Here is a 16,698-nt window from a genome sequence, read left to right as displayed (position 1 = left end):
CAAGACTGAACCAGGAAGAAATAGAAAATACGAACAGACCAATCACAAGTAATGAAATTGAAAATGATTAAAAATCTTCCAACAAACAAAAGTCCAGGACCAGACGGCTTCACAGGTGAATTCTATCAAACATTTAGAGAAGAGCTAACACCCATCCTTCTCAAACTCTTCCAAAAATTTGCAGAGGAAGGAACACTCCCAAACTCATTCTATGAGGCCACCATCACCCTGATACCCAAACCAGACAAACATACTACAAAAAAAGAAAATTACAGACCAATATCACTGATGAATATAGATGCAAAAATCCTCAACAAAATACTAGCAAACAGAATCCAACAACACATTAAAAGGATCATACACCATGATCAAGTGGGATTTATGCCAGGGATGCAAGGATTCTTCAGTCTACACAAATCAATCAATGTGATACACCATATTAACAAACTAAAGAATAAAAACCATATGATCATCTCAATAGATGCAGAAAAAGCTTTTGACAAAATTCAACACCCATTTATGATAAAAACTCTCCAGAAAGTGGGCATAGAGGGAACCTACCTCAACATAATAAAGGCCATATATGACAAACCCACAGCAAACATCATTCTCAATGGTGAAAAACTGAAACCATTTCCTCTAAGATCAGGAAAAAGACAAGGTTGTCCACTCTCACCACTATTACTCAACACAGTTTTGGAAGTCTTAGCCACGGCAGTCGGAGAAGAAAAAGAAATAAAAGGAATACAAATTGGAAAAGAAGTAAAACTGTCACTGTTTGCAGATGACATGATACTATACATAGAGAATCCTAAAGATGCCACCAGAAAACTACTAGAGCTAATCAATGAATTTGGTAAAGTTGCAAGACACAAAATTAATGCACAGAAATCTCTTGCATTCCTATACACTAACAATGAAAGATCAGAAAGAGAAATTAAGGAAACAATCCCATTCACCATTGCAACAAAAAGAATAAAATACCTAGGAATTAAAAAAAAAAAAAAAGAATGGTTGCTGAGCAGCTGAGCACATCAATCCCCTCTCAACCACCCCTGCCCCGCCCCCAACTCAGCTGTCACTGCTGTTAGAATAAGACAAAGCTCCTTACTATAGACAGCCTCCAATGCCTTGCAAGACCTGCTTATTCTCTAAGCTCCTGGCACCCCCCTCTGAGCTGCAGTCCCATCAGCCTTTTTCAGTCCTTCACACTTGCTGTTGTTCCTCCTGCCACGGGGCCTCTATAAACAAAAGTTCCTTCTGCCAGGAAAGCTCTTTTTATCCTTCTTCACCTAGGTTAATTTTTCCTCTCCTTCACTTCGGACTCAAGCTTCCTCTGGGAAGGTTTCCCTGACCAGAGGAAATCTCTCAGAGGCACTCAGGATTCTCCATACCATTCCTTTGCAGCATTTGTCACAGTTGTCATTTCATATTTGCATGATTAACGTCTGACTAGGCTTTAAGCTTCATGAGGTGAGGTCTGTGCATTTTTGGCTTAACCACTGATCCATCAGGGCCTAGCACAGTGCCAGCACACAGTAGGCACTATTTGTTGAATGAATAAATGACTGAACTAATTCACCATTTTTATTTTTTTCCTAAGGGATGTCAGTTCCTCCATTTACAGGTTTCCTCCATTTACAGGTTTATTATGACTGTAAATAACTATTAACGTCTGCCTAACTCTTACCATTCACCAAACACTTTTACAATTCTAAGTATTTGTTAACTGTTTACATGAACAGAGATGAACAACACAGCAATGGTCTCCCACCTCCAAAACTCACAGTACTGTGAGAGAGAGAGAGAGAGAGAGAGAGAGAGAGAGAGAGGGAGGGAGGGAGGGAGGGAGAGAAGGAAACAGATGACCCACCCCAAAAGAGGGTGATAAGTGCTACCACAGAGGAAGTAGTATACAAGTACCTGGAGGGCTAGGGGAGGCTTCCTGGAAGACGTGACACTGATGACCCAAAGGATGGGTAATTTTCTAGACCACAAGAGTTCACCTGCCTGGAACTCTCACGAGATCCTGGGAGGGTGGCCTGGCACGTTATCTTCCAGTCGAGGTCACTAAGGAAGTTAAGGGACTGCCAGCTCAAGGCCATACAGCCAAGAAGCAGTGAGGCCAGCACTAGAGGCTCAATCCCAGGGCTGGGCTCCCCTTCAGGGGCATCCCTCCTTCCCCCAAGCCACCCCAGTAAGCCCTGGCTGTTCTCTGCTCCTGGGCTTGGCCAACCACCTGACTCTGCTGGGGTTCTCAGCAGCTCACTGGCTGTTTCCACAACTCACCTACTCTTGAAGTTCATAAAAAGCTGCTAACCCAATCTTCCCCAGTTGCTTTCCATCACCAGGGAGCAAGCAACCAGAGACTCAGTAAGTCCACACCTCAGAAAAGGTGCCAGGCCCTGGACCACTCTGCAAAATTGTTTGTTTGGTGAAGGCCCACTTGAGCAAGCCCTGGCGTTTTAGTGTGTGATCTGGACCCTCCCCAAAGGGCTCAGTTTTTTCTGTAGAGCTTAACCCTGAGAATTATATTTCAAAGTTCTCAGTGGGAAGCCCATTAACAAGATTTGGAAACTAAGATTCAAAAAGGGAGGGTCTATGACCTACTAAGGGTCATAGAGGCAGTTACTGTGACAGAAGTGGAACCCAGGTCTTGTTTTTTTTATTTAATAATCTTCACTTTAATGCCAATTATTTATATAAGAGAACCACTGAGAATTAATTTCTGACAGTGCTATTTTAAATAAAAAATATCATCTTTAGAGTTACGTGATGATGTTAACAGATGAGGTTTGTAATATATTTTAAATACATACTGCTCTTCTCTCTAAAATCCAAGCCAGCTATTTAGTGACAAATTCAGTGGCAAACTTTAATAACTTCAGTCAAACTTTAGTAACTTTTCTATCAGCGACTGATTCTGTCTCCTGAATAATAATGAACTTAGTAATTCCAGGGTAATACAGCGACTAGAACGGTCTAGGTTTAAATCCTATCTCTGCTGGCCTTCTTCCTGACTCTCTGTTCTTGTTTCCTTATCTATAAAGTGGAGGTAATGATATCTATCTCTTAGGATTGTTATAAGCATATAGTTAAAGAGCTTAGAATTGTGCCTGGCACATTACAAGTATTCAATTACTGCTAGCTGTTATTTTTAACGTCTTTATTGGAGTATAATTGCTTTACAATGGTGTGTTAGTTTCTGCTGTATCACAAAGTGAATCAGCTATACGTATACATATATCCCCATATCCCCTCACTCTTGCATCTCCCTTCCACCCTCCCTATCCCACCCCTCTAGGTGGTCACAAAGCACCGAGCTGATCTCCCTGTGCTATGCGGCTGCTTCCCACTAGCTATCTATTTTACATTTGGTAGTGTATCTATATACCTGTCACTCTCTCACTTTGTCCCAGCTTACCCTTCCCCCTCCCCGTGTCCTCAAGTCCATTCTCTACATCTGCGTCTTTATTCCTGTCCTGCCCCTAGGTTCTTCAGAACCTTTTTTTTTTTTTTTTGGTAGATTCCATATATATGTGTTAGCATACGGTATTTGTTTTTCTCTTTCTGACTTACTTCACTCTGTATGACAGACTCTAGGTCCATCCACCTCATTACAAATAACTCCATTTCAGGTTTTTTTATGGCTGAGTAATATTCCATTGTATATATGTGCCACATCTTCTTTATCCATTCATCTGTCGATGGATACCTAGGTTGCTTCCATGTCCTGGCTACTGTAAATAGTGCTGCAATGAACAATGTGGTACATGACTCTTTTTGAATTATGGGAACCCAGGTCTTCTAATCCTAAAAACCTTGTATTCTTTCTGTAACATTATGCTGCCTTCCAACATCCCAGAATTCAAAAAAACCTGTGTGGGTTATACCCTAGCATTCAAAAAAACGCTCTCAACAAGCATCAAATTACAAGTGATGCCAGTTAGGCCTTGACCTTTGGTCTAGGATAAAGCTTTTGTTTCAGCCTACTGCAAGCCACAAGAACATTTACATATTTACTGGTTAAGAGAGTCAGATGTTTTGGTTGCTCTGATGCCATCATTAATATCTTCCCATCAAGCCAAAATGATACAACAATCAATAGACAGACAGCCTCCCTGAGGCCCCGAGACAGCCAAATGTATTTACCAGCCAGGGTTTTTGTTAATTAGATAAAATCCCTGGATCAATATGCAGAACATTTACCTATACTGTAGCTAAGCACATTCTGGACACCTTAATCCTGGCACATGGACAGCAAGTGCCTCAAGCCCCAAGCTGGGGCATCTGGGGACAAGAACCAAACCAAGCCATCAATGCAGAGCTAGAATAAATGCGTTTAGCCTTCAACAAAACCCAACCCTTTCTTCTTTCCTGTGTTGCAAATCAAACCAGACTTTTTTCCAAAGGTGTCCAGTAAAAAACTTTTAACTGGTATGAAGTACTTTATTGTCTAAAACCATCAAACCAGAAATCAAAACAAAATGTCAAAACAATCTCTAAACCGATCATTGAGGCAGCATGCTATGTATAGCAGGAAGAGTCAGAAACACCCACTCAACTGCCTAGTTGACCTCTCCACTTGAATATCTCACTGAAACATTAAACTCAGCATGTTCAAAACTGAACTCATCTTTTCTTCCAACCCAGTCCTCCTCCAGGATCTTCAACTCAGCGAATGGTAACAGCATCTCCACAGCTGATCAAGCCAGGAAACAGAAATTCATTCTTTTTTTTTTTTTTTTAGAAATTCATTCTTAACACCTTCTTCTCCCTAATCAACCGTATCCAATTCTATTCATTCATTCATTCATTCAAGATTCACATATTGAGTACCTACTACATACCAGGTACTGACACTGTTCTGCACATCACCAAGTCCTGTCTAGCTTACCTCCCCCATCTCTGCTACTGACTGACATCTTACTTCAAGTCACCACCTGCCATCATCCTCTCTGGTCTGGACTACTCCAGTCACTTTCAACCGGTCTTCTGCATCCACCACAGCTCTATCAATCTATTCTCCACAGAGCAGCCAGAGTGATCTTTTAAAATTACAGATCTAGATCATGTCACCATGTATGTGTCTCTCTCTTTCTCTCACATACACACACCTTAAAATTCTTCAATGGCTGCCCACTGTTCTTAGTAAAAATAAAAATCATTAACTTGGCCAACAGATCCAGTGTGATATGGTCCTTGCTTAACTTTCCAACTTTATTTCACACCCTCTCCCACTTACTCTCTAGAGTCCAGTCATACTGGCCTTCTCTAATTCCTTCACATCTTTGCTTGACTCAGGGCCTTCTACCTACTGTCCTTCTAACACAATGTTCTCGTTTTCTCTTCATCCTTCAGAGTTCACTTCAATCTCACTCAGATGCTTTGCCTTACTGACAACATACCCCCACCCCTAACCCCTCCTATACTCAAGGTTAGATTCCCAAGTGTCTTGTACTTCACTTTTTAAAGAGTTTTATTAAGATATATTTCACAGGACTTCCCTGGCAGTCCAGTGGTTAGGATTCCGTGCTTCTACTGCAGGGGGTACAGGTTCAATCCCTGGTCGGGGATCTAAGATCCCACATGACATGTGGCACAGCCAAAAAATAAATTAAATAAATAAATATTTTAAAAACTCTCCTCTAAAAAAAAAAAAAAAAAGGAGAAATAAAAAAGATGTAATTCACATACCATAAAATCCATCCATTAAAAGTACGCAACTCAATTGTTCTTAGTAGATTCAGAGTTGTGTGATCTTGACTACTAACCTCAGAACATTTTCATTAGCCCAGAAAGAAACTCTGGACCCATTAGCAGTCACCTCCTATTCCCTCCCAACCCCAGCCTCTCCAGTCCTTGGCAATCACCAATCTACTTTGTCTCTATGGATTTGTCTGTTCTGGACATTTTATGTAAATTGAATCATATAATATGTGGTCTTTTGTGTCTGGCTTCTTTCACTTAGCATAATGCTTCCAAGGTTCATTCATGTTGTAGCATATACCTAGCAGTACTTCATTTCTTTGTACTGATAAATAATATTCCACTGTGTGGCTATACCATATTTTTATTTATCCATTGATCAGTTAATAGACTTTGGAGTTGTTTCCCTCTTTAGGCTACTATGAATAATGCTGCTGTGAACGTTCATGTACAAGTACATTAATATACATGTTTTCATTTCTCTGCAGTACATACCTAGGAGTAGACTGGCTGGATCATAAGGTAACTCTATGTTTAATATTTTGAAGAACTGCCAACTGTTTTCCAAAGCAGTTACACCATTTCACATTCCCACCAGTAATATATGAGGATTCCAATTTCTCCACATTCTTACCAACACTTGCTATTATGTCTTTCTGATTACAGCCATCCTAATGGGTGAGAAGCGGTATCTCATTGTGGCTTTGATTAGCATCACCCTAAGGCTAATGATGTTTGGCATCTTTTCACGTGCTTATTGGTCATTTGAAAATCTTTTCCGGAAAAATGTCTATTCAGATCCTTTGTCCATTTTTAAATTGGGTTAACTTTTTTATTGTTGAGTTGTAAGAGTTCTTTACATATTCTGGATGCAAATCTCATATAATTTGCAAATATTTTCTCCTTTTCTGTGGGAGAGTCTTTTCACCTTCTTGAAAGTGTCCTTTGAAAACAAATTTTTTTTTTTTAACTTTATTTATTTATTTATTTATCGCTGTGTTGGGTCTTCGTTTCTGTGCGAGGGCTTTCTCTAGTTGCAGCAAGTGGGGGCCACTCTTCATCGCGGTGCGCGGGCCTCTCACTATCGCGGCCTCTCTTGTTGCGGAGCACAGGCTCCAGATGCACAGGCTCAGCAGTTGTGGCTCATGGGCATAGTCGCTCCGCGGCATGTGGGATCTTCCCAGACCAGGGCTTGAACCCGTGTCCCCTGCATTGGCAGGCAGATTCTCAACCACTGCGCCACCAGGGAAGCCCCAACAAATGTTTTTAATTTCCATGAAGTCCAATTTATCTAATTTTTTCTTTGGTTTCCTATGCTTTTGGTGCCATATCTAAGAAGGCTTTGCCTAGCCCACAGTCACAAAGATTTAATCCTATGTTTTCTTCTAAGTTTTATAGTTTTAGCTCTTACATTTAGGTCTATGATCCATTTTGAGTTAATTTTTGTGTATAGGTGAGGTAGGGCTCCAACTGCATTTTTTTTTTTTTTTCCAACTGCATTTTTTTGTATGTGGATATCCAGTTGTCCCAGCACCATTTGTTGAAGAGACAAACTGTTCATCACTTTGAAGTACATAATTATAATTGCATAATTCGTCACCTGGCTCCCGGTTAGACTGTAAGTACCAAGAGGGCGGGAACTGTGTCAATCTTGTTCACCACTGTACCTCCAGCACTCAGTCCAACGCCTAGCTCCTAATAAGCACTCATATATATTGGTTGAACTAAGTAATAATTCTATTATTATTAATGAACACTCAACAACTCTGTAAGTTATAGGTATTATACTTCCATGTTACTTAGTCTTATAGAAGTTAGGCAACTTGCGCCTTGTTTTGCTGGTTCTCGATTTTTGACTTATGTGCTCCCTCTTCACCTGAGAAGAGGGTCAATGAGCTCCTCCAGAGCAAGTACTGCTTCCCCTTCCTCATTCTGTTGCCACCAACACAAATTTAGCTCAGGGCTAGGCACAACGGACAGGCCAGACAGGTGAGTGACTGAGGGACAAATGGACAATGCCCTCCATGACCAGGTCCCTTCCTATCTCCAGTCTCTCCTGGCCTCAGGCTGTGATCCAGCAACACCAAACAGTATATAATTTCCCCTCCTCCCACACACTCTAGGCTGTTTCTTGCCTCAGTGCTATCACTTACACTGTTCCCTTTACCTGGAATGCCTTCTCCTTCTATTTGTTAAGCCCTCCTGATATTTTAAGACTCTAATCTTTTTCACTAGGAAATGTCCGAGAGGTGTCATTTCCTCTAGGACATTTTCTCTGGTCCCCCAGGTTGATTAGTGGCATATGCTGGCCTCCTGTCTCAGCAGTGATCACACTGTGTTACCACAGTCTTCCCCAGACTCCTTCACTGAGGGGAGGAATCATGAGTGGTCAGATGTCCCCTGTGCCAAGTATACAACCCAGCATATGACAGGTGCGCAGTAAAATTTTGTCAAATGAACAAATGAATCCTGGAGAGAAAGGGCAGGCAGTCTGCAGTCCAAGAATGACACCATCAGACATCCTTCTTTTAAAAAGCACTTGGGCGGATGGAAACAACTGAGTTAAGCACTCAGCAGAGGGCTTCCCTGGTGGCACAGTGGTTAAGAATCTGCCTGCCAATGCAGGGGACACGGGTTTGAGCCCTGGGCCGGGAAGATCCCACATGCCGCAGAGCAACTAAGCCCGTGAGCCACAATTACTGAGCCTGCGTTCTAGAGCCTGCGAGCCACAACTACTGAAGCCCGTGCGCCTAGAGCCCATGCTCCGCGACAAGAGAAGCCACTGCAATGAGAAGCGCATCGCAACGAAGAGTAGCCCCCGTTCGCGGCAACCAGAGAAAAGCCTGCGCGCAGCAACAAAGACCCAACGCAGCCAAAAATAAAATAAATAAATTTTTAAAAAACCAAAAAAACAACAAAAAAAGCACTCAGCAAAGGTCCAGCTCCCTGCTGGGAGAAGGGAAGTGGGTAGGGGTATAGTCTTTCGCCCAAGTTTGTTCGAAAGGAAATGTGATCTCCACTGGGAGAACAGGAGGCCTCACTTCTGCCAGCCCCGACAGCTCCTCACATGGCTCAGCCCGAGGTTGGACAGATGTGCCTTCAGACTGCCCTGTGCCCTAGGTTTCGGGTGAGTGGTTCCTGAGTCCAGAAGCCAGGCTTGGGTTTGGGCTGAGCCCAGGAGCAGGGCCACCTGCTCATGCTGCTGACAGGTGGGACAGGGGCCTCAGGCCTGGGCTTCCACTCCTGAAGAGCCAGACCTGAACTTGCTAACAAGGTGTAAGTGCCTTGGGGGAGGAAGGAAACAGCTGCCACACAGGGAGAAAGGAGGCGAGGACAATGGCAAGAAAAAGGGACCCAGCCTTCCTCTGATATAGCCAATGGGAGTATGGAAATAAGACTCCGGATTGCCTGTTTCAGGTTTGCTGAAAAGTCAGTAAAAAGCAGCTTTCCCGGGGCTTCCCTGGTGGCGCAGTGGTTGAGAATCTGCCTGCTAATGCAGGGGACACGGGTTCGAGCCCTGGTCTGGGAAGATCCCACGTGCCGCGGAGCAGCTGGGCCCGTGAGCCACAATTGCTGAGCCTGCGCATCTGGAGCCTGTGCTCCGCAACAAGAGAGGCCGCGATAGTGAGAGGCCCGCGCACCGCAATGAAGAGTGACCCCCACTTGCCACAACTAGAGAAAGCCCTAGCACAGAAACGAAGACCCAACACAACCAAAAATAAAATAAAATAATTAATTAATTAAAAACAAAAACAAAAAACCTAAGCCTTTAAGCGCCTCAAGGTTAAGAAATCAAAAAAAAAGCAGCTTTCCCCAACTTTCACTGTGCTGGAGAAGAGGATAAGACATGTGGGAAACCAGACCTTGTCCCTGCCCTGGGGAGGCACACAATCCAGTGGTTTAAGGTGAAGTCTAGCCCAAACCTTCTTAATATAAAAAAGAGTGTGGCGAGTGGCAGAACCTTCCCTGCCCCTTTAGCCAGGCAGGCCTATACCACAAACGGTTAGCCAGCTCTACATAAAACAGGTCAACAGTGCCCACACTTCAGGTGGCTGTCCAGAGCTGTTGGCTTGCTGCATGAGGATTCCTCATCTGTTCCTGATTTGGGCAGCATGGGAACCGCACTGGTTTTCCTGTTCATGGGCTGAGTGCCTCCTCAGTCCTGATGTTCAGCCCTGCTTCTCCCACCTGACCTCCAACCTCTCTTCTAGCAAAGGATTCCTCTCCTGCCATGGCTAACACGGCTCTTCCTAGATGACCCACGTACCTTCCCAGACCAGCAGGCAGGTGTGGGGCAACGGGAAGATCACACTCAGCTGGGAGGAGTCAAGGAAGTCTTCACAAGGGCTGTAGGACTTGAGCTGACGCTGGGAGGCTTTAAGCAGAGGGTAATGAGCACCGTGTACAGAGAGCCATCTGTGTGGAGGGCCCACACCTAGAACCTAGGAACTGCAGATTCCAGAGTATCCTTAAAGAGGATGATGAAATTTCCCGCCTCTGAGCAGAAGAGCTTCAGATTGCTGCCCTTCACTATCCAGAGCTCTCCCAAGGCTCTGGGGCCAGCGGAAGGTAGGGGGCCATCAAGGCAGAGACACACACAGCATAGAATCCAGAGAGGGCAAGGAGGAAAGGAGGGTAGAGGACAATATTATTACCAGGTCTGAGTTTTATTCCAAATACTGATTTAACCACACATCATACACATGGTGACCCAACCACGTATAAACTATAGTAAATATTTTTTTAAAATTGAGAATGGAATTCTATCCTGGTATCAGCAGGTCTGTTGGGCAGAACTAAAGGCCAGGACTCACAGAGGAAGAAATTAGGGGTAGCGTTAAGCACCTGTGCAGAGTCTAGGGCGTAAAAAGGCTAAACAAGGACCTGCGGTAGGAATTCAAGAAAGCTTCCTTCTAGCAAGGGTGGTCGGGCTCTCCCCACCCCTACCTGTAGGTCTAGCTCTCTGAGTGGGAAGAACTGTGATTGGTAGGTTACATGTTTGTTTCCTTGAGACCAGGTGGTGGTGGAGGGGGGAGATTGTCAGCTCTGAGGGGCAGGGTCTGTGCCTTGCTTATCTCTGACCCCCTCACGAGGGGTGAAGGGAGATTCTGATTGAGTCATCATGACCAAGAGAGATAGGACAAGAGGAGGCAGGAGAAAGGCAGGTTAGAGACTGGTGACACACAGGAAAGTCCCTACAGACCCTATCCACACAGGCAAGGATGAATGTTCTGAATCACACACACAACATAAATTCAATCACTTCCTGTAATTTTGGGGCAGCGGTTTACCTGCTAATGAGAAAAACGTGTATTTGAAAGAGCTAAATCAATCAACCCTTGGGGGCTCAATGGAACAGGGTAAACTCAGCCTCCCCTAGATAATGGAAAGGTGGATTCACAGCACTGCTGCTCTGTAAATGCACTGCCTACACTGGCTCGCCAGAGGAAAGCAGCAGCCTGGCAGCAGTTACCTCAGCAGTCATCAGCAGGTGATTAAAGGGTCAGCAAAGGCCTTAAAGGACGGGGCACAGCCACTTTCCGCCCCCTCATGCCATCGTACTGCAGCAGAAGGAAACGAGGCTCATCTGTTTCTGGCCACGCACTGCCTGCAGTTATGAATGGCTCTTGTAACAACAAGCTGACATCTGTGCTTGGTTTTAAAGATGCATCATCGCATGTTTATTAAACTATTGCTCCATCATATTTATTTGGCTACGAAACAACTCCCAGCCCATACTTCCAAAAGTGGTTTATTAAAAACTAAGCCTTGAACATTAATACTCAAAAGCACCCTTGAGAATCAATAATAATGCTGCAGATAAAATGAAAGGGAATCAAAGCAGTAAGTCTTGATGGGGGCTGTGACTGCCTTTCAACACTTTCTTGTATGTTCAGGCACCTGGAGTGAGGAAGAGCACCAACGGGTGTGCAGCGCTGGGTGCAGTGACAGCCTCTCCTAACACCTGACTTCCTGTTTAAAATGTGGACATGGTGGCAGGGAAGGGAGGGTGTCCTATGGCCACCTAGCTCTATACAAAAGGCAAAAAAATGGCCAAAGTTAGGCCTAATGCGGGCCACTAGTTTCACCAAGAATGAAGCCTCTGCCCCTAAACAACAGCCCCATACTGATGCCCTACGTCTGAGCATCCGTCCAGAACACAGACTCTGCCCTGCCCTGGGCACCAGGCTGAGGCCCGAGTCAAGTCCTGTCCCTGAGCAAGAACAAGTCTCAGATCTAACTGACCAGTGGTCACTAGGGGAACAGCTGAGCCAGGGAGGCTAGAAATGCAGTCAGCCCCTGGGCAGGGGCCCAGCATGTGCACGCAGCCCTGCAGGCAGGCTGCTCTGGCAGAAAGGTCTCTTCCAGCTCCCTCTCAAACCTCCAAGCCTCTCCACTGGTGCCCACCTGCACCCCATCCAGGCAACAAGCAATTACAAGTGACCAATCCCACAGAGAAACAAGAACAAACTGGAAGATTCATTGAAGAACCTACAGGATGTACAGGAACGCCAAACCACACCCTTCAAAGAACAAAACAGCCAAAGGATCCGGGGATGTTTGGGGCCAGAAAAAAGACACAGGGACTGATTCTCTACCTTAAAATATCTAAGGGTTGACCTGGGCCAAAGGAGCCCAAGTGACTCGGTGGCTACAAGGAAGCCACAGGGTTCAGTTCCCAGCTCACTGTGAGGATTTCCTCCAAGGCAGAGCCACCACCAGAGCAAGGGGCCCATCCCGCTCAGCCCTCCTGCGCGGGAGAGCAAGGCCTGGGATATGACACTCACCTGCTGACTTCTTGGACATTGTTGGCTCGAACAGCTTCCATCAGGGCTGCATCTGAAGAGAGAGGGGGCACTGGTCAAATCCCTGGCCAGGACCTACCCCTCAGGGCTGCTTGGAGGGCCCAGTAAGACAGTGGAAGTGGAGGCACTTCAGAAACATGGGCTTTAGCAAGTGAAAGGATGCCAAGATATACACAGAGAAAGCTAGTCATCCCCTGCCTACGTGGTAGCCTCTGTTAACAACCTGCCTTCCACATCTTTCTATTAGAGCCCAAACGCTTAACTCTCATCACAAAGGTTATCCAAATAACGTATTAGTACCACGTGTGGCCTACAGTAATCAGTGTGTGAACTCCTTCACTCTTCATGAGCTATAAAGCTCTGCAGGTTTATGTGATTATCACTGTTGTTATTAATCATCCCCCTACCTTGCCCCACTTTCTCCCCCAACTTCAGTTTCTCAGCCTAGTTTTGAATCTTGATGTCACAGGTCACAAGCCCAGCAAGAGGGACAGGATAGGGAGGAGCAGGCAGGGATGTGGGCCCCTCTGAGAGTGGAGACAGCCTCGACCAGGAGGCCAGGCTCCAATACACTCTGCCCGCTATTCACCATGTGCTATGGCAGCCCCTCCCCCTCTCAACCCCAGCTTCCCTGACTACAAAGCAGACAGTAATCCCTGCCCTGACGGCCTCACAAGGATGCTAAAGAAATACTAAAGAAATGAAATAATGGCTGAAAAATCTGCAAACACCCAAGTGCCAAGCCCAACAAAGGGAGATCCAAAGCAGAGGGTTCCAATCAATCCTTTAGGAATCACCAGGCCTAGCAGAAAGGCAATGTTAAGTCTGGCCTGGCCTGGACAGCCTGTAGGCTGTTGGCACCACCTTGTGGCCAAAAGGAAAAGCTGCCTGGCTCGAAAAAACTCAAAAGTCAGCAGAGGCACAATTCTTTCCTGGGCCGGTGGAACACTTTGAGCCCAGCTGGTCCTGAGCTCCACTGATGGGCACTGGACAGACTCATACCCATCCCTGCCTCAAGGAGCTCTCAGTCCAGCCAAGAGAGTCACCCAGTAAAACATGAGAGGAAGCACTGGAGCAGGGTGGAAGGAGCAGACTCGGGCTCCAGTCCTAACTCTGCCACTTACTTTCTGTATGACCTGGCTAACTTGCCTAACCTCCTGAGCCTCAGTTTCCTCACGTGTACAATATCCACCTTATCATGCATATACAAATCGGTTCTGTGGTTCAGACCTATGCATATGCCTCCACCTCACCTCCTGGCCTAGACTGCAGGGCCAGGTCTTCCTTGGTTACCTTCCCCAGTTGTTCTCCCAACGCACACCCAGGCATGCTTGGGCAGCCCCTAGCTAGAAGGGAAACAAGCCTTCCTCAGATATTGCTGTATCCACTCTCCCCTCAGTCTTCAAAAAGAAGTGGCCTCTGCAAGGTCACAGAGGGAGTGAGGAATGAGCTGAGATCAGAACCAGGGCCTCCTGGCTCCTAAAGGGCAGTAATGACTGTGCTGCGCTGAGGGTCTCAGCTTACAACTCAAAGTAAGGAGACAGGGTAACTGGCAGGTCAGAAGGATTGAACTGGTCATGTTTTTGGTCATTATCTATTTTGGTGAACAGACCCTAGTCTCTTTGCTGGGGTTCACATGCCACAAAGTCCAATCTGGAGCCCCCCAAAAGCTCTAAGGCAAGACCTTGGACACCTTCCCCCCATCCTTCTAAACATACTGGCCTCGGAACATTCCCTGCTCATCAACTTTCCATTGCCTACAGGAGAATTCCAACCTTTCCAAACCCTCGTGCCTGATATCCAGACCCCACTCCATCTGCTCTCACCTCATTCCAAAGACCCCCTGTCCTCCAACCAGGCTGGACACTCTGCTAGCCTCTATACATGCCAAGCTGACCTGCGACTACTTTATCTTTGTTCCTGGAAACCTCTGCGTAGAATACAAACCATCTCAAGGTACATTTACTAAGTACCTACACTAAATACCAGAGACTATGGTGGACAAACAACGTGAAAGTATTAAGGAAGGGAGCTGGCCTCAACCTGAAAATATCAAGATGCACTCGCTGCTCTCATGGAGCTCACAATATTCACTCTCCTTTTCATCTTTGCCTTATCCTTCGGAACTCAAGTTCAAATTCCCCATCCTCCAGGAAGGTCTCCAATCATTCAGGAAGGCTTTCCTGACCCTGCTGGCCTTCTGATCCCCCAACAACACACTGTCAGACCACTCACCAGACCTACAGGTCTAACTGCCTGCACTGTCCCCTTAACTGGCATTGTGTAAAGTTAGGAGTTCTACATCAAGCTCCAAAGTAGGCACACACAGAATATTCATAAAAATATTGGAAGTAATAGAATCATAGCATGCCCAAGCTAGAAGAGCCCTTAGGGGTTCTATTTCAACACCCTCATTTTGTAGATGAGAAACCAGAGGACCAGTGAGGAGGAGCAAAACTCCAAAGTCACAATGGGAGTTAGAGGTAGAACCAAAACAAGATCCCAGGTGTCCTTACTCCCCATCCAAGGCCCTTCCTTTATAGCTGGTCACATCTGCTGAATAAACAAATGAATGTCAAGGGAGTCCCTCCTCTTGGTCCAAAATCTCAGAGCTTGGGATGCATGGAATCTAGGAACACCATGCCTTAGTCTTCTCCCTTGAGGAAAAGCTGAGAACCTGAGTAGTTGGACCCACGTAGGCCAGAAGTCTAGCTCTCTGCCTGCTCTCCCAGTCCCTGCTCGGCTCCATGCACCCAGGGGGGATGCCAACCTGGGTCAGCCAGCCCCCATGATTGCTCTGGGGCTCTACAGAGCCACTTCCTTGTCTTCCTTCTCCTGCCAACTGCCCCACATAGCAAGATCACCTCATGCCTGAGACCAGGCACAGCAAAACCTTAGGAGTCTCCCTGATGGATACACCCACGCTGCTGAACTCCAAGAAGAGTCAAAATAACAGCACTGTAAGAGTACTGAGAAATCATCCTTCACTGTATAAGTGGGTAAACTGAAGCTAGAGAGGAGCAAGGGGCGAGCAGGGCCAAAGCTGGCATTGAAACCAAGTCTCCTCTTCCTTTCTTAGGCCACCTTAGGGAGGGCAACTTCTCTAAACCATCTAATGGTTGCCCTTAAAACACGCGCGGTTCCTTGGAGACCTCTTAAAAGAGGAACTGAACCAGGCGATACGGTAGAGAAAATGCTCTCATTGTACAGATGGACAAAGTGATGCTCAAAGAAGGGAGGCTGACCTGTAATAACTGTATTATTATACAATAATAGTTGTACAATTTGGGAAATTATACAACTCAGAGACACTGAACTCTTCGGCCTGCTCTATGACCTGATGATGTCTAGGTCCTACCAGGACTGAGGCTCCGGTGGTTTAAATCTATATGCAACTCCCACCCTCCAAAGATAAGGAGTCAGGACGCTCCTCCCGCCTCCCACTTCCACAAACCCATACTGTCCCGATAATCACCCTTGTTGGACGGGCTCTTGCTGTAACAGTGTACCACCAGCACCGTCGCCAGCGCCCACACGCCCATTCCGGCCCTGTTGAGGACCCCGTTCCAGCTGTCGTGTCCAGGCAGAGCGTCTTCGGGGCCAGGAAGGCGTCCCCACGTGGCGGCTGCGAGGCAGGGGGTCTCGGTACCTCCTCTCTGGCTCCCCCCAGTGGCTGTCCCTCCTCTGGTGAGTAAGGCCGGCGATGTTCCAGGGCGCCCCCCGATGGCTGCCCTCAGCCACTGAGGCTCCCCGCGTCCCCCGGTGGTCACACTCCGGTCGGTGACACTCCCACGGCTCCGGAGCGATGGGGACCTAAGCAGCTGGAGGAGCAGCCGCGGCGCCGGCGCTGTTCTCCTCAACACCAGGGACCCCAGCATCATGACAGCTGCTTCGGTAACCCCCTGGTGCCGACCCCTGTGCTGGCCACGTCCAACATGGCTGCCGCGGCGCGTTCGAAGACGCCGCGTAGTGGAATTACGCACTACTTCACGGGAGTGGTAGTCCACAGCCCTAGATCTTGACGCAGAGGAGGAAAAAATAAACTACACTTCCCAGAAGGCTCTGGAACTTGCGCCAGAATGACTGCCGACTTACGGGAGCCCGAGGCATGTTGGGAAATGGAGATCGGGGGGTGGGGGGGGCGTGGCAAGAAGGGAAACAACCAAGTAGGGGCGCGGCGATC

The 16,698-nt window shown here is 46.6% G+C and overlaps 1 protein-coding gene across 3 annotated transcripts in view; it reads right to left on the bottom strand.

Annotated features, from left to right (window-relative positions):
- The window catches only part of CLPB (ClpB family mitochondrial disaggregase), a 147,498-nt gene extending 131,025 nt beyond the window's left edge, over positions 1-16,473 (bottom strand). For 2 of the 3 annotated variants that reach the window (XM_082411396.1, XM_082411397.1), the window contains exons 1-2: positions 15,991-16,473; positions 12,498-12,549 (exon numbers count right to left, since the gene is read on the bottom strand). In XM_082411396.1, coding sequence (XP_082267522.1) covers positions 12,498-12,549; positions 15,991-16,396 — 458 coding nt within the window. In that variant the 5' untranslated portion in view covers positions 16,397-16,473. The remainder of the gene's footprint in view (positions 1-12,497; positions 12,550-15,990) is intronic. The other variant, XM_082411395.1, reaches the window with a different exon arrangement.
- Between the last annotated feature and the right edge of the window lie 225 nt (positions 16,474-16,698).

The sequence above is a fragment of the Balaenoptera physalus genome, assembly GCF_965194825.1.
Source record: "Balaenoptera physalus genome assembly, chromosome: 10".
Lineage (NCBI taxonomy): Eukaryota > Metazoa > Chordata > Mammalia > Artiodactyla > Balaenopteridae > Balaenoptera > Balaenoptera physalus.
The sequence above is the reverse complement of the archived record's forward strand: the minus strand, read 5'-3'. Positions and strand labels throughout refer to the sequence as shown.